This window comes from Amblyraja radiata, chromosome 3, assembly GCF_010909765.2.
Source record: "Amblyraja radiata isolate CabotCenter1 chromosome 3, sAmbRad1.1.pri, whole genome shotgun sequence".
NCBI classification, from domain to species: domain Eukaryota; kingdom Metazoa; phylum Chordata; class Chondrichthyes; order Rajiformes; family Rajidae; genus Amblyraja; species Amblyraja radiata.
In genome coordinates, this window is record NC_045958.1 from 109,010,065 (window position 1) to 109,035,999 (window position 25,935).

The 25,935-nt window shown below is 45.8% G+C and overlaps 1 protein-coding gene across 3 annotated transcripts in view; it reads right to left on the reverse strand.

The window, feature by feature from the left end:
• sorbs2 (sorbin and SH3 domain containing 2) overlaps positions 1–25,935 on the reverse strand; it is a 230,215-nt gene that overhangs the window by 128,831 nt on the left and 75,449 nt on the right. For all 3 annotated transcript variants that reach the window (XM_033018570.1, XM_033018571.1, XM_033018572.1), the window contains exons 2-3: positions 7,914–7,969; positions 6,721–6,816 (exon numbers count right to left, since the gene is read on the reverse strand). In XM_033018570.1, the coding sequence (XP_032874461.1) occupies positions 6,721–6,816; positions 7,914–7,923 (106 nt within the window). In that variant the 5' untranslated portion in view covers positions 7,924–7,969. The remainder of the gene's footprint in view (positions 1–6,720; positions 6,817–7,913; positions 7,970–25,935) is intronic.

Here is a 25,935-nt window from a genome sequence, read left to right on the forward strand (position 1 = left end):
GGCAAACGCAGGCAGGTGGGACTGGTGTAGATGGGACATGTTGGTCGTTGTGGGCAAGTTGGGCCGATGGGCCTGTTTCCACGCTGTATCCCTCTCCATCGTAGCTTCATCAAACAAAAGCTTGCACCAAATCGCTGTGCCAGTCTACGGCACATGTACTTTGGGGAGCTATTAACTGTCTCATACTGAGAGGGAAGAAGGCAGGAGAACGGGGTTAGGTGGGAAAGATAGATCAGCCATGATTGAATGGCGGAGTAGACCTGGTGGTTAGAGTGGTGGAGAGGATGTTTCCACTAGTGGGAGATTCTAGTACTAGAGATCATAGCCTCAGGATTAAAGGATGTTCCTTTAGAAAGGAAATGAGGAGGAATTTCTTTAGTCAGAGGGTGGTGAATCTGTGGAATTCATTGCCACAGAAGGCTGTGGTGGCCAAGTCAATGGATATTTTGAAGGCAGAGATAGATAGATTCTTGATCAGTATGGATGTCAGGGGTTATGGGGAGAAGGCAGGAGAATGGGGTTAGGATAGAGAGATTGATCAGCCATGATTGATTGGCGGAGTAGGCTTGATGGGCCGAATGACCTAATTTTGGTCCTCTTACTTCTGACCTTATGACTTAATGGGCTGTAGGTAGACAAAAATGCTGGAGGAACTCAGAGGGTGAGGCAGAATCTATGGGGTGAAGAAATAGGTAACGTTTCGGGTCGGGATCCTTCTCACTTAATGGGCTGATAGGGCCTAATTCTGTACCCATCACTGATGAACTTGTGACCTTATGCGATCAATGGACAAAGGAAGATAAATCGCATTGGTGTCAATGTCACAAAGTGAAGTTTAATTGAATAGCACAATGAACAGTTTCGGGTTTCTCTTTCCATGTACTTTGTTTGGATTTTCCTGTCGACAGTCATTCACCAGTGGAGTTCATGCACAGAATGTTCAGTAGTTCAGTGTTGTTAGTTTAATTTATTGACATGAGGTATACGTGTACAAGGGGCGGCAGGGTGGCGCAGCGGTAGAGTTGCTGCCTCACAACGCCAGAGACCCGGGTTCCAGCCTGACTACGGGTGCTGTCTGAACGGACGTCCCCCCCGTGACCTGCGTGGATTTTCTCCGGGTGCTCCGGTTTCCTCCCACACTCCAAAGGCGTACAGGTTTGTTGGTTAATTGGCTTTGGTAAAATTGTAAATTGTCCCCAGTGTGCGTAGGGTAGTGTTGGTGTGCGGGGATCACTGGTCGGCACGGACTCGGTGGGCCGAAGGGCCTGTTTCCGCGCTGTATCTCTAAACTAAACTACAGTGAACAAATCTGCTTCTGTGCTGCCCCATTCTCTCAAGTTTAGCTACGTTTGGTTTATTATTGTCACGTGTAATGAGGTGGAAAGCATTCGTTTGCGTGAATTGGAGAAAAGACTAAATGATTAAATAGACAATAGGTGCAGGAGTAGGCCATTCGGTCCTTCGAGCCAGCACCGCCATTTAATGTGATCATGGCTGATCATCCCTAATCTGTACCCCGTTCCTGCCTTCTCCCCATATCTCCTGACTCCGCTATTTTTCAGAGCCCTATCTAGCTCTCTCTTGAAAGCATCCAGAGAACCAGCCAACATGCCGGAAAGACAATAATGATTACATTTGAGCCTGGAGGAGTGGAGAGGTAAAAGTGTGGAGCGATTGTAACATGTGCTTGTCGATGGTCCTTTTATTCTGAGGCTATGGCCTCTATTCCTAGACTCTCCCACTAGTGAAAACATCCTCTCCACATTCACTGTATCCAGAGCTGAAGGACATTAGGAGGTTGGGACTCAAACTGCAGGCACTGTTACAAGGAGCTTAATCGAACTCGAGCACCTGCCTGCACCGTTAATGGGGCTGGTAAATGGGGTGGAAAATAAGTCTGTAAAGCGCAGGATATTTGGCACGATCCCTCCTCGCCATGCCTGGCGACACAGGTGCTGATCAAGCAGATGGGTGTAAGCCGAGGAAGAGAGGAAATAAATCAAACCGCAACATCACCCTGCAGCTTCAAGATAGCAGCAGAAGGAGAAGGAAGGAGCTGCTTAGAATATTAGATTTTATTTTAGTTTAGAGATACAGCGTGGAAAACCACCGCCCACCGAGTCCGCGCCGACCAGCGATCCCCGCGCACTAACACTATCCTACCCACGCTAGGGACAATTTACAATTTTTACCGAGCCAATTAGCCTACAAACCTGTACGTCTTTTGGAGTGTGGGAGGAGGCCGGAGCTCCCGGAGAAAACCCACGCAGGTCACGTGGAGAACGTGCAAACTCCGCACAGACAGTACCCGGGATCGAAACCGGGTCTCTGGCGCTGTGAGGCAGCAACTCTACCGCTGCGCCACCGTGCTGCCATGGTCCCCAATGTCAAATTAAGAAATGGACCATTTTCTCGAACTGGTGTAGAGTGGACTTCCTCTGGGTGGGCCTGCATCCTAAAGATCTCTCGGTTGGGAGATTGTTAAACACAATAGAAATAATTCTTATCTCCAAGATCTACCACAGAACTCCATTTTGGAATTCAATGCCAGTCATTATTTTGTTTAGGCACTATATTATAATCTGAAGAAGGGTGTCGACCCGAAACGTCACCCATTCCTTCTCTCGAGAGAGACGCTGCCTGAACCACTGAGTTACTCCAGCATTTCGTGCCTATCTTCGGTGTAAACCAGCATCTGCAGTTCCTTCCTACACATTATAAATTGTTTCATTGTTTTCTGATATCTAGCCATCTAGATTTAGTTTTTAGTTTCTAGTTTTCACGCCCTTCGGCCCACTGAGTCTGTGCAGACCAGCGATCACCCCGTACACCAGCACTATCCTACACACTACTGACAATTTACAATTATTACCAAAGTCAATTAACCTACAAACCTGTATGTCTTTCGAGTGTGGGAGGAAACCGGAGCACCCAGGGAAAACCCCACGCAGTCACGGGGAGAACGTGCAAACTCCGTTTGTACCGTTAATTGGCCCACAGTTGATTGATTGATTGATACTTTATTTTCACATGTGACATGTCACAGTGAGATTCTTTGTTTTACACACCATATACAGGTGGGGTCGCCAACTTTCTCACTCCCAAATAAGTCCAGAACAAGGGGTCACGGATTAAGGATAAGGGGGAAATCTTTTAGATCCGAGATGAGAAAAACATTTTGTTTTTCACACACAGAGTGCGGTAATCTGTGGAATTCTCTGCCACAGAAGGTAGTTGAGGCCAGTTCATTGGCTATATTTGCGAGGGAGTTAAATGTGGCCCTTATGGCTAAAGGGATCAGGGGGTATGGAGAGAAGCCAGGTATAAGATACTGAGTTGGATGATCAGCCATGATCATATTGAATGGCGGTGCAGGCTCGAAGGTCCGAATGGCCTACTCCTGCACCTATTGTCTATGTTTCTATGTTTCTATAGGGGACAAAAGGTCAAAATAAGGGACAAATTCCCGACGGCAATTCGTTGACCGACTCGGCCGTGGCTGGGTGAATGATGAGTTGGACCGGGTGCTGGACTGCACACAAGGCCCAGCCGGCGGGCCAGCTGAGGAGTTTTGGCCTGGACGCCGGACTTTGCGCGCGACGTCACGCGGCCCGGACCAAAACTCTTCAGCTGGCCCGCCGGCTGGGCTTTGTGTTCTGTTGCACGCAAAGTTCCGCCATTTTCTTTCCGTCATCTAGACTTCATCTAGGACTTCCGTCATCTAGAACAAGCGCAGACAGTGAGCACGACATGATATTGCTTAAATATATAAATATGTCAAAATTTAGTTAGTATGTGTTATTATTACCTCCATTTATTAACTATGGCGATAGATGTGACCCGCCATCTGCTCACAGACAATGGGTCCTGGCCCTTATGCAGAACAAGGTTGCCGACCCCCGATCTAGATTCTTGTTTCTATAGGAATAAAATCTCACTGGGCAAGGTTCCAGCTGCATACTGCAATGCTCAATGTTTCAGGTGCTGTCTGCAATCTTGATGCAGTCAGACAGTTGTGTTAGCGTCAAGTCCCATCAGTTAGAAGTAAACAATGTTTTTCGATGCGGTTTGACAAAGAGCGGATGTGTGCAGTTAAACACACTCTCGATCCACACGTAACTCAAAATAACATTGCAGTGTTGCTGATCCCAGAGTACAAATGGGTTCCAAACTCCAGCTCTGTTCAAAGATACAGAGCGGAAACAGGCCCTTCAGCCCACCGAGTCCGCCCCGACCAGCGATCCCCGCGCACTAACTAATATCCCGCGCACACTCGGGACAATTTACGATTGCACCAAAGCCAATTAACCTACAAACCTGCACGTCTTTGGAGTGTGGGAGGAAACCGGAGACCCCAGATAAAACCTACTCTGGTCACGGGGAGAACGAACAAACAAGATGAGTACCCGGGTCTCTGGCGCTGTACGGCAGCAACTCTACCGCAGCGCCACCGTGTCACTTTTGCCCAATTGCCTGTGTTTTCACCACTTGGCGTGCATTGTTTAGTGAGGCCCATGCCAGGCATCCTTGCACACAGACCACGCTTAAAACATTAGGGGCGGCACGGTGGCGCGGCAGTGGAGCTGCTGTCTCACAGTGCCTGAGACCCGAGTTCCATCATGACCACGGGTGCTGTCAGTGACTATGTAATGATGTTAATTTTGGGCAGTTCTCATATTTGCATATTTATCACTTTTTTTCTCTCCCCCCCCCCCCCCCCCCCCCCCCCACCCACACACAATTTAGTAGCTCATTCACCCCCACTGAGCCAATGCCACATCCCTTCAGTCCCATTCCAGACTTATTTATCTGTAATCCTTCCCCAGACATGTTCATCCACTCCTCCCAATGCCCCTTCCACCCACGAACATCAACACTGATTTACCACGGCCAATTTACCTCCCACTCAGTTGGATTTTGCTCCATAAAGCAAGAATGGGGGTGGTAATGAGAACTGGGATGCAAAACTCCATCGCAGTTCATGTGCAGTCTTAAATATCAATCCATATTAATGGAAACTCAGTGAATGTAATTTGAAAATTAGGGGGCGGCACGGTGGCGCAGCGGTAGAGTTGCTGCCTCACAGCGCCAGAGACCCGGGTTCCATCCTGACCACGGGTGCTGTCTGTACGGAGTTTGTACCTTCTCCCCGTGACATGCGTGGGTTTTCTCCGGGTGCATCGGTTTCCTCGCACGCTCCAAAGACGTGCAGGTTTGTAGGTTAATTGGCTTTGGTATGAATGTAAAATTGTCTCCAGTGTGTGTGGGAGAATGTTATTGTACGGGGATCGCTGGTTGGCGTGGACTCGGTGGGCTGAAGAACGTGTTTCCGCGCTGTATTTCTAATCTAAATAAATAGAAAGGTTTATGCTAAAGCTCGCAAAGTACTTGAGTAACTCAGCGGGTCAGGCAGTATCTCTGGAGAACATGGATAGGTGACGTTTCATAGAGTGCTGAACTCAGCAGGTCAGGCAGCATAGAAACATAGAAAATAGGTGCAGGAGGAGGCCATTCGGCCCTTCGAGCCAGCACCGACATTCATTGTGATCATGTCCCCAATCAATAACCCGTGCCTGCCAACTCCCCATAATCCTTTGATTCTACTAGCCCCTAGAGCTCTATCTAACTCTCTCTTAAATCCATCCAGTGATTTGGCCTCCACTGCCCTCTGTGGCAGGGAATTCCACAAATTCACAACTCTCTGGGTGAAAAAGTTTTTTCTCACCTCAGTCTTAAATGGCCTCCCCTTTATTCTAAGACTATGGCCCTTGGTTCTGGACTCGCCCAACATTGGGAAAATTTTTCCTGCATCTAGCTTGTCCAGTCCTTTTATAATTCTATATGTTTCTGTAAGATCCCCCTCATCCTTTTAAACTCCAGTGAATAGAAGCCTAATCTTTTCAATCTTTCCTCATATGACAGCCCCGCCATCCCAGGGATCAATCTCGTGAACCTACGCTGCATTGCCTCAATCGCAAGCATGTCCTTCCTCAAATTAGGAGACCAAAACTGTACACAATACTCCAGATGTGGTCTCACCAGAGCCCTATACAACTGCAGAAGAAGGCAGCATCTCTGGAGAACATGAATAGATGACATTTCACAGAGTGCTGGAGAAACTCAGCGGGTCAGGCAGCATCTCTGGAGAACATGGGTAGGTGACGTTTCACAGAATGCTGGAGTAACTCAGCGGGTCAGGCAGCATCTCTGAAGAACATGGATAGGTGACGTTTCACAGAGTGCTGGAGTAACTCAGCGGGTCAGGCAGCATTTCTGGAGAACATGGATAGGTGACACTTTGGGTCGGGACCCTTCCCCAGACCCCAAAACGTCGTCACTCCAGTTACTCCAGCACTTTATGTCCTTTTGTGTAAACTAGCATCTGCAATTCCATGTTTCTAAATGTAGAGGTTTATTTAGCTTAACCTCTGCGATATTTATCCACTAGACTATTTCTATAATATTTACCGATTGAAATCAAGCAACACTGCAAGTCTCGTTCGTGTTTATCAGAAAGTGAAATCACTTAAACACAAGATGAGTCAATGGAAGGGAGGTTGGTTTGTGTGATGGTCAGGGTTGCGTCAACTAATTCCTTGCAATTTCTAGCGGTCTTGGATGGAGCTGCCTTCCCACTTTGCAACTTCTCACAGCTATCGGGTATTCGCCAACCAGGTAGGGAGGAGCATGCAAGCTATTCAGCCAGGGAAGAGTTAGTACCTGTAACCAGCAACAAGTTGGGTGAACTCTGCACTCTCTTCACGGAGGCTAATTTAACGGAAGTAGCAGCACGTTTACGAGCGCAGCCGCCGCTGTCTGCAAAGGGAAGCAGAGAAATGCACAGCGTCTGTGTCAGGCAGAGCGGGAGAGTGAGCGAGCCCGTGCAACTTATTCAGTGGCTGCGTGTACCAAACCAAGCATATTATTTACATGCAGGAAAGCTGCTCGAGTTAAGAAAAAAACAATCACTGCATTAAACTCCATTCGCCATTCCTTAAATAAAATGCAAATGAGCGCAATGTGTTGCCTTTTGCCAGGCCAAACCCGGGCAGGACCTACACAGTGAGTGGTACGGCTCTGGGGAGTGTTGTGGAGCAGAAGGATCTCGGAGTACAGGTGCATGGTTCCTAGAAAGTGGAAGGTAGACAAAAATGCCGGAGGAACTCAGCGGGTGAGGCAGCATCTATGGAGAGAAGGAATAGGCCACGTTTCGGGTCGAGACCCTGGAAAAGTGGTGGCACGGTGGCGCAGCGGTAGAGTTGCTGCCTCACAGCGCCAGAGACCCAGGTTTGATCCCGACTACGGCTGTTGTCTGTACGGAGTTTGTCCGTCATCCCCGTGACCGCGAGGGATGTCAATATAGCAGAGTCAGGGGATATGGGGAGACGGCAGGAACGGGGTACTGATTGGGGATGATCAGCCATGATCACGTTGAATGGCGGTGCTGGCTCGAAGGGCCGAATGGCCTACTCCTGCACCTATTGTCCATTGTCTATTGATATTCCTCGGGTGCTCCGGTTTCCTCCCACACTCCACACACATAAAGGTTTCCAGGTTATTTGTCTTCTGTAAAATTGTCAATTATCCCTGGTGTGTAGGACAGTGCTGGTGAATGGCTGGGCTCTGGGGAGTGTTGTAGAGCAGAGGGATCGAGGCCTGCACATACATGGTTCTTTGAAGGTGGTGTCACAGGTGGACAGGGTGGTCAAGAGGTCTCTTGGTACAAAGGCCTTCACACGTAGGCCCGAAGGGTGGTACAGTGATGCAGAGCTGTTGCCTCACAGTGCCAGATCCCCGGGTTCAATCCTGACAACTTAGACCAAATAACTATTTGGATCAAATAACATCCTTAAGGATTGGTTAATGCAAGGAATGAATGCATTCAATCTTAGCTCTGAGAGTTTGGAACATACCTGTATTCATGGTGACAAGTGGAGAGGCTGCGTTCCAGTGGAAAATTCAGTTTATTCTGAAAAATAAAATAGAGGCAAATAGAGGTTACTTGAGGCAAAATCAAGTCTTCAACGAACGTGGAATGTAAAACAATACAAGGTTCCTACAGTGTGTAGGAAGGAACTGCAGATGCTGGTTTACACCGAAGATAGACACAAAATGCTGGAGTGACTCAGCAGGACAGGCAGCATCTCTGGAGAGAAGGAATGGGTGACGTTTCGGGTCGAGACCCTTCTTCCGACCAAGGCTCCGACAGTGATTTGTGACACCGAACTCATGAGGGCCTGTCCCACTTACGCGACTTTTTCGGCGACTGCTGGCACCCGTCATGGGTCGGTGAAAATTTTCAACACGTTGAAAATTCAGCGGCGACCAGAACGAGGCTACGACTCTTTGGGTGACTAGGAGACCTCTCACGACCATACAGGTGACCCCTGGCGACATGACGCGTGTGTTGTGGGGTGTCACCAGGGGGTCGCCTGTATGGCCGTGAGAGGTCGCCAGGAGTCGCCTGTATGGCCGTGAGAGGTCTCCTAGTCACCCAAAGAGTCGTAGCGTCTTTCTGGTCGCTGCTGAATTTTCACCACGTTGGAAATTTTCGCCGACCTATGACGGGTGCTGGCAGTCGCAGAAAAGGTCGCGTAAGAGGGACAGGCCCTTTAGATCATTCATTCCTTAAAGACTGCCACGTGACAGAAATAGATTAGAACTTTACTTAATTGACGTAGGCCAGAATGTGAACTATTTGTTGGCAAAATTCTGGAGAGATATGCACATAAACAGCTCCAGACTAATTTATTATATATTATCTGCATTATTTTATCTGATAACAGAATAACCCTCGATGTGCCTCAATTCATGTCCTGAGGCAAGACAGCTTACTTACACTTACTGTGGGAATTGTGTTCAATTTTGCTCATCAATGTAGGAAAGATATTGATCAGCTGTTGCGGGCCGGCACGGTGGTGCAGCGGTAGAGTTGCTGCCTCACAGCGCCAGAGACCCGGGTTCAATCCTGACTACGGGTGCTGTCTGTACAGAGTTTGTACGTATGTGCCTCAGGAAGGCCGTCAGCATCCATAAAGACTCCTCACACCCTTGTAATGGACTGCTCGAACTCCTTCCCTCCGGCAGACGTTACAAGGCCTTCTACGCCCGAACCTCCAGACTCAGGAACAGCTTCATTCACAGAGCTATAACGGCTCTGAACCGGCCCTGCTGAGTGCCCCCCACCCCAATGGACTGTCTCCCTCGGATGGTCACGTCGCACAGACACATCTGCACTTTAGTCTGTTTGTACTGTTTTGACTATTTTACTGTTGTAATGTTCTTTTTACAAACCATGTTCTCGGGGTATCTAAATCTAAAGCTAAATGTTATTAGTTATTTAAGTTATGACATCGGATGGAAGCTGCAAACCCAAATCTCGTTGCACTTATGTGCAATGACAATAAAATTTATTATTATTATTATTATTCTCCCTGTGACCGCATGGATTTTCTCCAGGTGCTGCGGTTTCCTCCCACACTCCAAAGACGTACAGGTTTGTAGGTTAAATTAGCTTTGGTAAAATTGTAAATTGTCCCTAGTGTGTAGGATAGTGGTAGCTTACAGGGTGATCACTGGTCAGCATGAACCCGTTGGGCCGAAGGGCCTGTTTTGACATTGTATTTCTAAACTAAATTAAACTAAACAAAACTAAATGAACAGAGAAGTTTATTCTAAAGCACACAGAGTGCTGAAGAAACTCAGCGGGTCAGGCAGCATCTCTGGAGAACATGGATAGTGACGTTTTGGGTCGGGGCACTTCTTCAGAATTGAAACATTACCTACCCATGTTCTCCAGAGATGCTACCTGACCTGCTGAGTTACTCCAGCACTTTGTGTACTTTTGTGTAAACCAGCATCTGCAGTTTCTTGTTTCTACATACAGAAGTTTATTTTAAGCAACCCGCTCTGATATTCATTCACTAAATTCTTTCTATAATAATTACTGATTGGAAGCAAGTAACATTGCAAATCTTGTTCGTGTTTATCGGAAACTTAAATCACTTAAACACAAGAGGAATTTGCTAAGAGCAGAAAGATTAAATTCATGGCACAGATGCCTGAAGTTAGAATCTAGTGCAATCTTCAGCAAAGCGATCTCACCATTTTAAAGCCATCACGAAGAAATCTGTGCTGTTAAATTGTTTTTTTATAGTCAGACTGTGAGAAAACAGGCCTTTCAGTCCAACTTGCCCACACCGACCAACAAGTCTCATCTACACTAGTCCTACCTGCCTACCTTTGGCCCATATACCTCTTACCCTATCCAATCCATGTACCTGTCCAAATGTTTCTTAAACTGTGTGTTAGTACCAGCCTCAACCGCCTCCTCTGGCAGCTCGTTCCATAAAACCCACCAACCTTTGCATGCTAACCCTTTGCCTAGCAGCATTTGCAGCGCCGGAGACCCGGGTTCGATCCCGACTACGGGCACTGTCTGTGTGGAGTTTGTACGTTCTCCCTGTGACCGCGTGGGATTTCCTCCAAGATCTTTGGTTTCCTCCGACACTCCAGAGACGTACAGGTTTGTAGGTGAATTGGCTCGGTGTACGTGCAAATTGTACCCAGCGTGTTTATTAACGTGCTGGTCAGCGCGGACTCGGTGGGCTGAAGGGCCTGTTTCCGCTGTATCTCTATACTAAACTATCAATCTCCGCCTGTGTGGCAAAGGGAAGCTGACGGGGATTGAGGAGAGAGCAGGAGAATATGGAAAGTAAATGGGACCATTGGGATTGCTGTGCCAGGAGCTAGCATGGACTCAATGGGCAGAATACCCTCTTCCCATGTTAACAGAAGTCAGTCCAACTAATTAAACTGTGCATGCAACGGTTTCATTAAAGCTAGCATTGGATTTATTTCCCCCCTCAAAAGAATTGACATTATTTGAAACGAGGACAAGAAATAACAAACCCTCCAGTGTGTTCACTGCTAACATTTTATTTAAATAGAGGCAGGTGACTCTGATGTTTGTGCACAGAGGCTTTCAATTTTGCAATTCTTGATGTTATCTGAGGTTGGAAGTAATAACTAAGAATTAGTCTTTAACCATGAAGCATGCCAAATTCTTCAAATACCTGACTATCAACACGAAGTGGTGGATTTAAAACATTTTGCACATAAACTACTGTCAGGACCACGGTTTAGTATTAGGCTTATTATTGTCATGTGTATCGAGGTACAGTGAAAGGCTTTGGTTGCATATGCACACAGACACACACATATATATACATACACACACACACCCACACACACACACACACACATATATATACACACACACACACACACATATATACACATACACCCACACACACACATATATACACATACACACACACACACCCACACACACACATATATACACACACACACACACACACACACACATATATACACATACACCCACACACACACATATATACACATACACACACACACACCCACACACACACATATATATACACACACACACACACACATATATACACATACACCCACACACACACATATATACACACACACACACACACACACATATACACACCCACCCACACACACCCACACACACACATATATACACACACACACACACACACACACACACACACACACACACATATATATACACACACACACACACACACATATATATACACACACACACACACACACACACATATATACACACACACACACACACACACACACACACACACACACATATATATATACACCCACACACACACATATATATACACACACACACACACACACACACACACATATATACACACACACACACACACACACACACACACATATATATACACACATACACACACATATACACACATACACACATATATTTATATACACACACACATACACACACATATATATACACACACACATATATCAACCCACATACGCAGATACGCACATACACACACTCACTAACATATATACACACACACATACACATACACATATATATACACACACACATGCAGATACGCACATACACACATATATATATATATACACCCATATGCACACACACACACATATCTATACACACATACATACACACACTCACACATCATAATGCAAAGGGAAAGATATAGAGTGCAATATCTTAATCAGCATTGAATAACATTAATGTTAATGTGAAACCAACTGGACAATACTGAAAGAGCACACAGAGTGCTGGAGTAACTCAGCGGGTCAGGCAGCATCTGTGGAGAGCATGGATAGGTGACGTTTCACAGAGTGCTGGAGTAACTCAGCAGGTCAGGCAGCATCTGTGGAGAACATGGATAGGTGACGTTTCACAGAGTGCTGGAGTAACTCAGCGGGTCTGGCAGCATCTCTGGAGTACATGGATAGGATTGGGACCCTTCTTCAGATTCAACTGGGGTGACTTTAAAATCCATTTAACCTAAAAATATGTTTTTTTTTCTAACTATGAACCAAAATCATAATTTCTTGATTAGTGAGGATGTTGAAGATTACGGGGAGAATGGGACTGACTGGCCTAATTCTGCTCCTATAACTTATGAAATTATATTAAATTAAATTATGAAAAACAAAAAAACTAGATTCTGGAAATCTGAAGTAAGAAACACAAAATTCTGGAAACACTCGGAATAAGGCAACCTATGACATGAATTTATCATCAAAGTCAAAAGCATAATTAAAAACGAAATCAATAGAGACACAAGGAACTGCATAGGAAGGAATCGCAGTTGCTGTTGACCGGTTTGCAAAACACTTTAACTCCCCCTCCCATTCCCACTCTGACCTTTCTGTCCTGGGCAGGGTTGCCAACTTTCTCACTCCCAGATAAGGGACAAATGGTCAAAATACGGGACAAACTCCCGACGGCAATTCGTTGACCGACTCGGCCGTGGCTGGGTGAATGATGAGTTAGCCCGGGTGCTGGACTGCACACAAAGCCCAGCCGGCGGGCCAGCTGAGGAGTTTTGGCCCGGGCCATGTGACCAGAGATGCTGCCTGACCCACTAGTCATGAATCTGTGAAATTCTTTGCCACAGAGGGCTGTGGAGGCCAAGTCAGTGGATAAGTCAGTATCTCTTAAGGCAGAGATAGATAGATTCTTGATTAGTACGGGCGTCAGAGACTATGGGGAGAAGGCAGGAGAATGGGGTTAGGAGGGAGAGATAGATTAGCCATGATTGAATAGTGGAGTAGACTTGATGGGCTAAATGGCCTAATTCTGCTCCTATCAAGTTTGACCTTATGAACTTAAGAAACATGAAGGAAAAGCGATGGGAAGTATTTTCATTATGGGACAACAAACTTGTAAATCATGGATTGGATTTAAAACCAAGTGCAAGAGCACAGAACGTTTTGTTCCAGTAATGACTATCACAAATAACTAACATAATCACCAATGATGACAAAGCAAAATACACTTTGAAATCTAACTTTGGGCAAATGTCTAATTTGTAACGGGTAGGCGGCACGGTGGCGCAGCGGGTAGAGTTGCTGCCTCACAGCGCCAGAGACCCGGGTTCCATCCCGACTACGGGTGCTGTCTGTATGGAGTTTGTACATTCTCCCTGTGGCTGCGTTTGTTTTCTCTGAGATCTCTGGTTTCCTTCCACACTCCACAGACGTACGGGTTTGTAGGTTAATTGGCTTGGTATAAATGTAACTTGTCACTAGTGTGTGTAGGATAGTGTTAGTGTGCGGGGATCACCGCACTGTATCTCTAAACTAAACTTAACTAAACGAATCATATAGAGTTAACAGCTAACAATGGCCTGTTTCTGTGAACATCGTTACTTTGTCGGCATATCTTTCATTCGTTAGTTTCATATATCTCTGAATCTGAATCTGAATCTGAATCAATTTATGGTTACACAGTGGGCACACAGGCAAGGAATTTGACTTGGTGCTTTGCTCGCACGTGGTAAAAACACAAAATACAGCTGACAATTAAAAAAAACATTATAATTAATTAATAATTAAAGTGCAAGAGTAAAAAGGTGCAGCTTTGCTATATATTGCACATGTCGATATCTAACGTGCACTTGGACTGTTCATAAGTGTTTGGCTTCTAGACCAGAATGTACTGGTGGGAGGGTGGATTGTCACCTTGTCGTGGTGGAGAAGCTTGTGTGGACCTGAGATCCTGAGAGCGATGCCGTCTGGAGCTATGCTCCTGGTAGGGCCACCCATGGCGGTAAAGTCGAGGGGTGGGGTGGGGGGGGGGGGGGGGTGGTCTCTGACAAAGAGCAATCCAACCAAGACCTCAACGGTGGAACAGGCGGAGGAACGATGGCTGACTTTAGTGGAACGTCACAACGGCTGGGAAGGCGGATGAAGGCTGCAGCAGAAAAGGGTCTCCGGTCGTCTTGGACTCCATGCCACTGGATCCTGACCCAGATCTGTCAAGGACCGTGGGCTGGCTGGCTGTGCACCAGTCTCCCCACGTTAACATAGAAACATAGATACATAGAAAATAGGTGCAAGAGGAGGCCATTCGGCCCTTCGAGCCAGCAACTCCATTCATTGTGATCATGGCTGATCGTCCCTTATCAATAACCCGTGCCTGCCTTCTCCCCATGCCCCTTGACTCCGCTAGCTCCTAGAGCTCGATCCAACTATCTCTTAAATCCATCCAGTGATTTGGCCTCCACTGCCCTCTGTGGCAGGGAATTCCATAAATTCACAACTCTCTGGGTGAAAATGTTTTTTCTCACCTCAGTCTTAAATGACCTCCCCTTTATTCTAAGTTAAACAAAGGCACGCACAGGCATCCTCCAACCATGGAGACAACCATGGTCAGCCATAACCAAAGGGGGCCTAAGAAGAGGGTGTAGTGTAGTGGAGAGGAAGGGTCTCAACCCGGAGTCTGGAGAAGGGTCTCAACCAAAAGCCTCACCTATTCCTTTTCTCCGGAGATGCTGTCTACCCCGCTGAGTTACTCCGGCACGAGTATCTTGAAGAATCTGATAGTAGCTGTTTCTGAAGCTGGTGGTGTGAGACCTCAGCCTGATGGTAGCAAGGAGCAGATGGCACATCCCGGATGGTCTGTGATGATGGATGCCGCCTTGTTGAGGCAGCGCCTGGTGTGGCCATTCCTTGATGGTGGGGAAGGCTGTGCCCGTGATGGACCCGGCAGAGTTCCACCACTCTCTGCAAACTCTTGCGTTCCCTTGCATTGGAATTCCCGCACCAGGCCAAGATACAACCAGTCAGGACACTTTCTACATTACATCTGTAGAGGTTCGTTAGAGTAAAGGATGGCACGGCGGTGCAGCAGTAGAGTTGCTGCCTCACAGCGCCAGAGATCCGGGTTCGATCCTGACTATGGATGCTGTCTGTACAGAGTTTGTGTGTTCCCCCTGTGACCTGCGTGGGTTTTCTCAGGGCGCTCCGGGTTCCTCCCACACTCCAAAGACATGCAGGTTTGTAGGTTAATTGGTTTTGGTAAAATTGTAAATTGTCCCTAGTGTGTGTAGGATGGTGTTTATGTGCGGGGATCGCTGATCGGTGCGGACTCGGTGGGCCGACGGGCCTGTTTCCGAGCTGTAACTCTGAACTAAACTAAACTAAACTAAACCTTAAAAATATCCATGGACTTGGCCTCCACAGCCTTTGGTGGCATCTCTGGAGAACGTGGATAGGTGACGTTTCTATATTCATGTAATAACCATATAACCATATAACCATATAACAATTACAGCACGGAAACAGGCCATCTCGGCCCTACAAGTCCGTGCCGAACAACTTTTTTCCCTTAGTCCCACCTGCCTGCACTCATACCATAACCCTCCATTCCCTTCTCATCCATACGCCTATCCAATTTATTTTTAAATGATACCAACGAACCTGCCGCCACCACTTCCACTGGAAGCTCATTCCACACCGCTACCACTCTCTGAGTAAAGAAGTTCCCCCTCATGTTACCCCTAAACTTCTGTCCCTTAATTCTGAAGTCATGTCCTCTTGTTTGAGATAATAACTAATGTCTCATATTATTACAATACGATACGATAGAACTTTATTTAACCCAGGAGGGAAATTGATCTGCCGACTGTCATAAAATCATCAAATACATGAAACATGAAATTAAAATGACAAGTGGAAAGGATTGGGGATGTGCAAAGATTGGAGGCGGGGGGGGGGGGGGGGGGGGGGGGGATTCTGATCAATGCAGAGTGGACGCATTGCATTCAAAGAACATTTTGATTACATTCAAGGGACATTTTATGGAAAACATCGAGATGATTGGCAGTATTTAAAAGTGCGTTATATTTCATTAGTGCGAGCAATAAATGTAACACTTTATTAATGGATGGCCTTGGATGCGTAAGATTTTGTTTGTAGCCTTAAAGCAGTCAATAGGATGTTGTTTTCAGCAAGGCCAAACACATACTGAGTTGCCTTTCAAGGCCACCAATTATATTTTAAGACAGCTTTCAATGTCTTTCTAAACTCTGTAATGCATTGCAAGATATTATTTGAAGCATATTCTTTTATCAAAAGAAGCAATGAAACATTGCAGCAAATTCAAAGAAGGTTGACAAGTGAAACCCTGGATTATAAAGTTATATATTTTTTAACAGCAGATTTAAAGACGAAGGGCCATGACGCACCAAGATTTAAAATGGAAGCTGATGTGAATAAGTTAAAGATAAGCAGACTATTTACTTTTGTTGCCAAGGATAAAATAAATACGTGCGTAAAAGCTGGAACCATTTTCTCATGTACAGATCATGAAGGATAAAAATTAAAAAGAGTCACAGAGTGATACAGTGTGGAAACAGACCCTTCAGCCCAACTTGCCCATGCCGACCAACATGTCCCATCTGCACTAGTCCCACCTGCCTGTGTTTGGCCCATATTCCACTAAGCCTGTCCTAGCCATGTACCTGTCCAATTTTTTTTTTTTACATTGTGATAGTACCTGCCTCAATTACCTCCTCTGGCAGCTCATTTCATACACCCATCACCCTTTGGGTAAAAAAGTTGCCCCTCAGGTTCCTATTAAATTTCTCCTCCCCACCCTCAACCTATGTTCTCTGGTCATCGATACTACTACTCTGAGTAATAGACTCAATCTAGTCCCCTCGTGATCGTATTCACCTCTATAAGATCGCCCCTCACCCTCCAGCGCCCAAGGATTAGCGTCCCAGTCTGACGTTACCCTCTGTACAGAGCTCTCGTTGTACAGAGCCCTAGTGAGACCACACCTGGAGTATTGTGTGCAGTTTTGGTCCCCTAATTTGAGGAAGGACATTCTTGCTATTGCGGGAGTGCAGCGTAGGTTTACAAGGTTAATTCCCGGGATGGCGGGACTGTCATATGCTGAGAGAATGGAGCAGCTGGGCTTGTACACTCTGGAGTTTAGAAGGATGAGAGGGTATCTTATTGAAACATGTAAGATTATTATGGGATTGGACACGCTAGAGGCAGGAAACATGTTCCGGATGTTGCGGTAGTGCAGAACCAGGGGCCACAGTTTAAGAATAAGGGGTAGGCTATTTAGAACAGAGATGAGGAAAAACTTTTTCACCCAGAGAGTTGTGAATCTGTGGAATTCTCTGCCTCAAAAGGCAGTGGGGGCCAATTCTCTGGAGGCTTTCAAGAGAGAGTTAGATAGAGCTCTTAAAGATAGTGGACTTAGGGGATATGAGGAGAAGGCAGGAACGGGGTACTGATTGTAGATGATCAGCCATGATCACATTGAATGGCGGTGCTGGCTCGAAGGGCCGAATGGCCTACTCCTGCACCTATTGTCTATTGTCTATTGTCTCCTTATAGCTCAGGCCCTCGAGTCCTGGCAACATCCTCTGCACCCTTTCCAGCTTAACTGCTGAGAACGATATTCTATGAATGTATTTATATATCCTATTATCTGTTCTGATGGGATAACAAAACTTCACGTAACAATAATAAATCGAATCTCCACTGCCTGCACGCGAGCTAATCTTTGCATATCCATCTGCCTATGTAAAATCATCTTAAACGGCACTATTGCTTCTGCCTCCACCACCAACCCCTGGCCTTCACCACCCTCTGTGTAAAAAGTCTTGCCCCGCACATCTCCCTTAAACTTTGTTCCTTTAGTCCCTAGTCCTCTGGTCTTTGACATTCCCACCACGGAGAAAAATGTTCCGACTTATATACAACTCTCAGACTTTTATATGCTTCTATCAGGTCCGCCCTGAGACTCCGACGTTCCGTAGAATACAATCCAGCTCATTTCATTTAAGGAAGGGCAATAAGTGTCTATAGTCAATGAAAATCACACCCCATAATTAAAAACTCAAGATAGTTAATGGTGATAATCGGCATTATTAATAAACCAAGAAATCGTGTAAACTCACCGGATATGATGCTCAAGAAAGTGTTTGACAACCCAAATTAATTTGATCGCAAGGTTTGTCTTTATAAGTTATAAAGGATCTCCCAGTTCTGTGTCCAGTCAATGCTTCTATTCTCAAGGCCTCTCTCTGTGCTTTATTTAACTCATTCAACAATCACAGTCAAAATAGCGTCGCCAGTGTCAGATAAGCTAATCGACGGAACGCATTCACATATCACATTTTCCAGGGTGTTACAATTTTCCAGGAATATTAAGCAACACTTGTTTAGTTTAGTTTCGAGATACAGCCCGGTAACAGGCCCTTCGGCCCACCGAGTCCGCGCCGACCAGCGATCCCCGCACACTAGCACCATCCAACACACAATTTACAATTTACATTTATACCAAGCCAATTAACCTTCAAACCTGTACGTCTTTGGAGTGTGGGAGGAAAACAAAGATCTCGGATAAAACCCACGCAGGTCATGGGGAGAATGTACAAACTCCGTACAGACAGCGCCCGTAGTCAGGATCGAACCCGGGTCACTGGCGCTGTAAAGCAGTAGCTCTACCGCTGTGCCACCGTGCCGCACGCCCCACAATTCAACTTGGGGCGATGTCATGACATTTTTTTAATGCTGCATTTATCAGCGGTTGGCGTACTTCTATCCTATCCCAGCCCTGGTAAGATTGGGTTAAATTAGGCAACTGACTTGAGGCTTTAGAGATACAGCGTGGAAACAGGCTCCTCGTCCCATCGAGCCCGTGCCGACCAACGGTCACCCCATATCCTACACACTAGGGACAATTTACAGAAGCCAATTAACCTACAAACCTGTACGTCTTCGGAGTGTGGAGGGAAACCGGAGAAAATCCACATGATCACGGGGAGAACGTACAAACTCCGTACAGACAGCACCTGTGGTCAGGATGGAACCCGGGTCTCTGGCGCTGTGAGGCAGAGACTCTACCGCTGCACCACCGTGTTGCCCCAGTTCCATGATATTGCCTGATTCAGTCACTGCCCTTCTTTATGTAATACAAGAGTCCTTATAACAAAAATGTCATTCAAATCAAAAGCTAATGCAACCATCGGCCTGGAAATGGATATCAAAGAACAACCTGTGTAGGAAAGAACTGCAGATGCTGGTTTAAATTGAAGATGGACACTAAATATAGTGGGGTACCGCAAGGCTCAGTGCTGGGACCACAGCTATTTACAATTTATATTAATGATTTAGATGGAGGGATTAAAAATAACATTAGCAAATTTGCAGATGGCACAAAGCTGGGGGGCAGTGTGAACTGTGAGGAGGATGCTATGAGGATGCAGGGTGACTTGGACAGGTTGGGTGAGTGGGCAGATGCAGTTTAATGTGGATAAATGTGGGGTTATCCACTTTGGTGGCCGTAACAGGAAGGCAGATTATTATCAGAATGGCGTCAAGTTAGGAAAAGGGGAAGTACAACGGGATCTGGGGTTCCTAGTTCATCAGTCACTGAAAGTAAGCATGCATGTACAGCAGGCAGTGAAGAAAGCTAATGGCTTGTTGGCCTTCATAACAAGAGGTGTTGATTATAGGAGCAAAGAGGTCCTTCTGCAGGGCATTAGTGAGGCCACACCTAGGGTGTTGTGTGCAGTTTTGGTCTCCAAATTTGTGGAAGGACATTCTTTCTATTGAGGGAGTGCAGCACAGGTTCACGAGGTTAATTCCCGGGATGGAGGGACTGTCATATGTTGAAGGAATGGAGTGACTGGGCTTATAAACACTGGAATTTAGAAGGGTGAGAGGAGATCTTTTGTAACGTATAAGATTATTAAGGGATTGGACGCGCTAGATCTAGAAACTTGTTCCCGATGTTGGGGGAGTCCAGAACCAGGGGCCATAGTTTAAGAATAGGGGGTAGGCCATTTAGAATGGAGATGAGGAAAAACCTTTTCACCCAGAGTTGTGAATCTGTGGAATTCTCTCTCTCAGAAGGCAGTAGAGGCCAAATCTCTGGATGCTTTCAAGAGAGAGTTAGATAGAGCTCTTAAAGATAGCAGAGTCAAGGGATATGGGGAGAAGGCAGGAACGGGGTACTAATTGTGGAGGATCAGCCATGATCACAGTGAATGGCGGTGCCGGCTCGAAGGGCCGTATGGTCTACTCCTGCACCTATTGTCTATTGTCTAAAATGCTGGAATAACTCAGCGGGACTGGCAGCATATCTGGAGAGAAGGAACGGATTGTTTTGGGTCGATACCCATCTATTATAGAACAGCCTTTTGTGTGAAGAGTTTGTGTGGAAGAGGTACAAATTATATCCCAATGGATTCAGAAATACGACTTCTCAAGGAGCAGCTACTAGCGGCTTGAGTTGAGAGATTTATTGTTTAGAAGCAATGATTCCAAGCCAAGTGAATTAAAATAAAGCTAAACATCTCAACACAGTCGTAGGTAGACTAAAATGCTGGAGAAACTCAGAGGGTGAGGCAGCATCTATGGAGCGAAGGGAATAGGTGACGTTTCGGGTCGAGAAATCTGACCTATTGAGTTGAGTTTCTCCAGCAATTTTGTCTACCTTCGATTTTTCCAGCATCTGCAGTTCTTTCTTCAACACAGTCGTAAGTTTTTATAATTAGAAAGTGTCCGCGCAAGGGACTGATCGGATTATTTTGACTTTGACCGCTTAAAATAGCGATAGAATATATTCTCTGGATACCTCGATAAGATAAATCAGTGCCAATCATTAGGTCATAATAGAATTGCGGGGCACTCCAAGTAAATGTCAAGTTGGATCGTGTGAACAAGAAAAAGGCCAAGATAACAGGATTGTAAGAATAGGAATGTCCTGATCCATCAGCCTTATATATTTAAAAATAGACGGATGAACCAAGTGATTCATTGGTTGCTAAAAAAGAATTCCTCCCAGAAAAGGCGAGCTGAGGTCAGATGATGCTTTAATGTCTCTAATTAGACAATGGGTGTTGTGAAGAAATTTCAATTGTGTTGATAAAATATGATTAATGATGCAGTCGTACGAGCCATAGAGTCATACAGCGTGTAAAGAGGCCCTTCGACCCAACTTGCCCATCCAGAAACATAGAAAATAGGTGCAGGAGGAGGCCATTCGGCCCTTCAAGCCAGCACCACCATTCCTTGTGATCATGGCTGATCGTCCCCAATCAATAACCCGTGCCTGCCTTCTCCCCATATATCTTGATTCCACTAGCCCCGAGAGCTCTATCTAACTCTCTCTTATATCCACCCAAAGACTTTAAGATTTTTGCCTTCCATCACAGTGAGGAGGTGCCTGGTGAACTCACTGTGGTGGATGTTAAATTTGTGTTTATCGTGTGTTTTTGTTATTTTTATTATATGTATGACTGCAGGCACGAAATTTCTGAATGACAATAAAATATACTTTGACTTTTGACTTTTGATTTGGCCTCCACTGCCCTCCGTGGCAGGGAATTCCACAAATTCACAACTCTTTGGGTGAAAACGTTTTTTCTCACCTCAGTCTTAAATGGCCTCCCCTTTATTCTAAGACTGTGGCCCCTGATTCTGGACTCGCCCGACATTGGGAACATTTTTCCTGCATCTAGCTTGTCCAGTCCTTTTATAATTTTATATGTTTCTATAAGATACCCCCTAATCCTTCTAAACTCCAGTGAATACAAGCCTAGTCTTTTCAATCTTTCCTCATATGACAATCCCGCCATCCCAGGGATCAATCTCGTGAACCTACGCTGCACTGCCTCAATCACAAGGATGTCCTTCCTCAAATTAGGAGACCAAAACTGCATGCAATACTCCAGATGTGGTCTTACCAGAGCCCTATACAACTGCAGAAGAACCTCTCTACTCCTATACTGAAATCCTCTTGTTATGAAGGCCAACATTCCATTAGCTTTCTTCACTGCCTGCTGTACCTGCACGCCCTTGATTCGGCCCATCAAGTCTACTCCACCTTTCAATCATGGCTGATCTATCTCTCCCTCCTAGCCCCATTCTCCTGCCCCTGACACCTGCCTCTGAAACCTGTATTAATCAAGAATCTATCAATCTCTGCCTTAAAACTATACACTGACTTGTCCTCGACAGCCTTCCACAGATTCACCACCCTCTGACTAAAGAAAAGATTCACCACCCTCTGACTCGGAGAAAACCCAGGCAGGTCACAGGGAGAATGTACAAACTCCGTACAGACAGCACCCATAGTCAGGATCGAACCCAGGACTCTGGCGCTGTGAGGTTGCAACTCTGCCACTGCGCCACCGTGCCGCCCAAGTGTTCCCATATTGCTCACTACTAAATGACAGCCTCATCGACAGAAGGACACAGTGTGATCTATTCTACATTTTCCTTGATCTCCATCCCCTTTGATGTCTCGTTTTCACACCTCACCCCACCAGGTCTCTGTGTCTCCCTCTCCTCAGTCTGGAGAAGGGTCTCGACCCGAAACGCAACCCATTCCTTCTCTGCAGAGATGCTGCCCGTCCCGCTGATTTTCTCCAGCATTTTGTGTGTCGACAGTGATTAATACGTTCCTTTCTCGTGCACAAACATCACTGACATAAAAGGAAGTCCATTTTCTTACACGGCACAGATCCTTCTTCGCGCTGAGGTAAAACTTTATTTCCGTCCCATCCAACCAAAATAAATCTGAAGTACGCTGATTGGTATTTCACAAGTGTGATGCTCCACAGATTCGTAGGATGTCTCGTAGCGGCTCGTACGAGTAAAAAGTAACAATTATTTACATCACGAGTATTTTTTTACTCGTTGACATTTTTTACATGGATGAAAAAAACATTACGAGTTTACCGGATTTCCCGAGTACCTACCGTTAGCATTACGAGCCGCTACGAGACATCCACGAACTCCTACGGACCCGTTACGGACATTCTCCGAGTTCGGATCAGGGGAAAACTCGGGAGAACTCTTGAATTACCTCGTACAGCGGGACAGGGTCTTTACACTGCGGAGGCGTTGAAATTGACAAGGCATTGAAATTGGTAAGGCTTTGAAATTGACATGAAATCACTTCAATTTCCATTTAACTCGATTAAACAAAGTAACAAACAGACTTTAGTATTTTTAGCTTGCAGTAACTAAAATACATTTTTCGCTGTTAAAAATAACTTTATTTTTGAAAACAACTTGTTGTCTCATGGAGTGACCACTAGATGGTTGGAGCGAATCCCTTAATCGGTTTAGTTCAGTTTAGTTTAGAAATACAGGGCAGAAACAGGACTTCAAAAATTAGTGCCAGCATTCGTGACAGATATCAGGGGTTATGGGGAGAAGGCAGGAGAATGGGGTTAAAAGGGAAAGATAGATCAGCCATGATTGAACATAGAAACATAGAAAAATAAGTGCAGGTGTAGGGACAATTTGTTTTACATTTACCAAGCCAATTACCTTAGAAACCTGCGTCTTTCGAATGTTGGAGGAAACCAAAGATATCGGAGAAAACCCATGCAGGTCACGGGGAGAATGTACAAACACCGTACGGACAGCACCCGTAATCGGGATCGAACCCGGGTCTCCGGCGCTGCATTCACTGTAAGACAGGAACTCTACCTCTGCGCCACCGTGATTTAATCGGGGATTGTCTTTATGTGTGGCGACAATCGCACAGATCTATACCTTGCAGACATACGTAGACTGATCACATAAAAGGTACAGAATTATGACAACGCCCACCTCCAGTTTCAGGAGCAGTTTCTTCCCAGCTGTTATCAGGCAACTGAATCATCCTACCAACAACTAGAGAGTGGACCTCACCTCCCACCTACTTCATTGGAGACCCTTGGACTATCTATGATCGGACTTTACTGGACTTCATCCTGCACTAAACATTCTTCACATCATTCCTTTTATCTGTACACTGTAAATGGCTCGGTTGTAATCATGTATTGTCTTTGCACTGACTGGTTAGCACGCAACAAAAGCTTTTCACTCTACCTCTGTACACGTGACATTAAACTCAACCCAACTAAGTTAAACTCAATTTCTCAGCACTACACGCAATATCACTGAGCTTCTGAAATGTTGTAAAAGGCTTCTTTGGGAAGTGAAGTCCCCCCCCCTTATCCTAATTTGAGGAAGGACATCCCTAATTTGAGGAAGGACATCCTTGTGATTGAGGCAGTGCAGCGTAGGTTCACGAGATTGATTCCTGGGATGACGAGACTGTCATATGAGGAAAGATTCAAAAGACTAGGCTTGTATTCACTGGAGTTTAGAAGGATGAGGGGAAGATCTTATAGAAACATGTAAAATTATAAAAGGACTGGACAAGCTAGATGCAGGAAAAATGTTCCCACTGTTGGGCGAGTCCAGAACCAGGGGCCACAGTCTTAGAATAAAGGGGAGGTCATTTAAGACTGAGGTGAGAAAAAAACGTTTTCACCCAGTGAGTTGTGAATTTGTGGAATTCCCTGCCACAGGGGGCAGTGGAGGCCAAATCACTGGATGGATTTAAGAGAGAGCTAGATAGAGCTCTAGGGGCTAGTGGAATCAAGGGATATGGGGAGAAGGCAGGCACGGATTATTGATTGGGGACGATCAGCCATGATCACAATGAATGGCGATGTTGGCTCGAAGGGCCGAATTACCTCCTATTGCACCTATTTTCTATGTTTCTATGTTTCTATGGAACATGTTTCATGGAACAGGTAGATTCAGCACCTTAAATTTCCAAAACAAGACATTGCTGGTTAGTGCAGTAATTCTATTAGCATCAGTGTTTCCATGTTGTAATGGCAACTACATATCGGGCAGCAGTCTCAAAGTCTCCGCTCTTGCAGGTAAGCACAGAATAAGAACGTCCAAGACAAGTAAGTACAGAATTAGGTGTGGCACAGCGGTAGAGCTGCCAGAGGCCCGGGTTCAATCATTCTCATAAATCTCCTCTGGACCCTCTCCAACGCCAGTGTACATCCTTCCTCAGATATGGGCCCAAAACTGCTCACAATACTCCAAATGCGATCTTACCTGTGCCCCATAAAGCCTCAGCATTACATCCCTGTTTTTATATTCTAGTCCTCGCGAAATAAATGCTAGCATTGCATTTGTTACATGCATCGCATTGTTTCATGCATGCATCTGTCACTGCATCTCAATGCAGCCTGCATTACCTCCAGGGTAGATGATAAGGATATGTACAAACAAGGAACTGCAGATGCTGCTTCATACCAAAGATAGACACAAAGTGCTGGAGTAACTGAGTGGGTCAGGCAGCATCTCTGAAGAAAAAGGATGGGTGACGTTTTGGGTCGGGACAATAGACAATAGACAATAGGTGCAGGAGTAGGCCATTCGGCCCTTCGAGCCAGCACTGCCATTCACTGTGATCATGGCTGATCGTCCACAATCAGTACCCCGTTCCTGCCTTCTCCCCATATCCCCTGACTCCGCTATATTGAAGAGCCCTATCTAGCTCCCCCTTGAAAGTATCCAGAGAACTGGCCTCGACCGCCCTCTGAGGCACAGAAATCCACAGACTCACAACTCTCTGTGAGAAAAAGTGTTTCCTCTTCTCTGCTCTAAATGGCTTACCCCTTATTCTTAAACCATGGCCCCTGGTTCTGGACTCCCTCT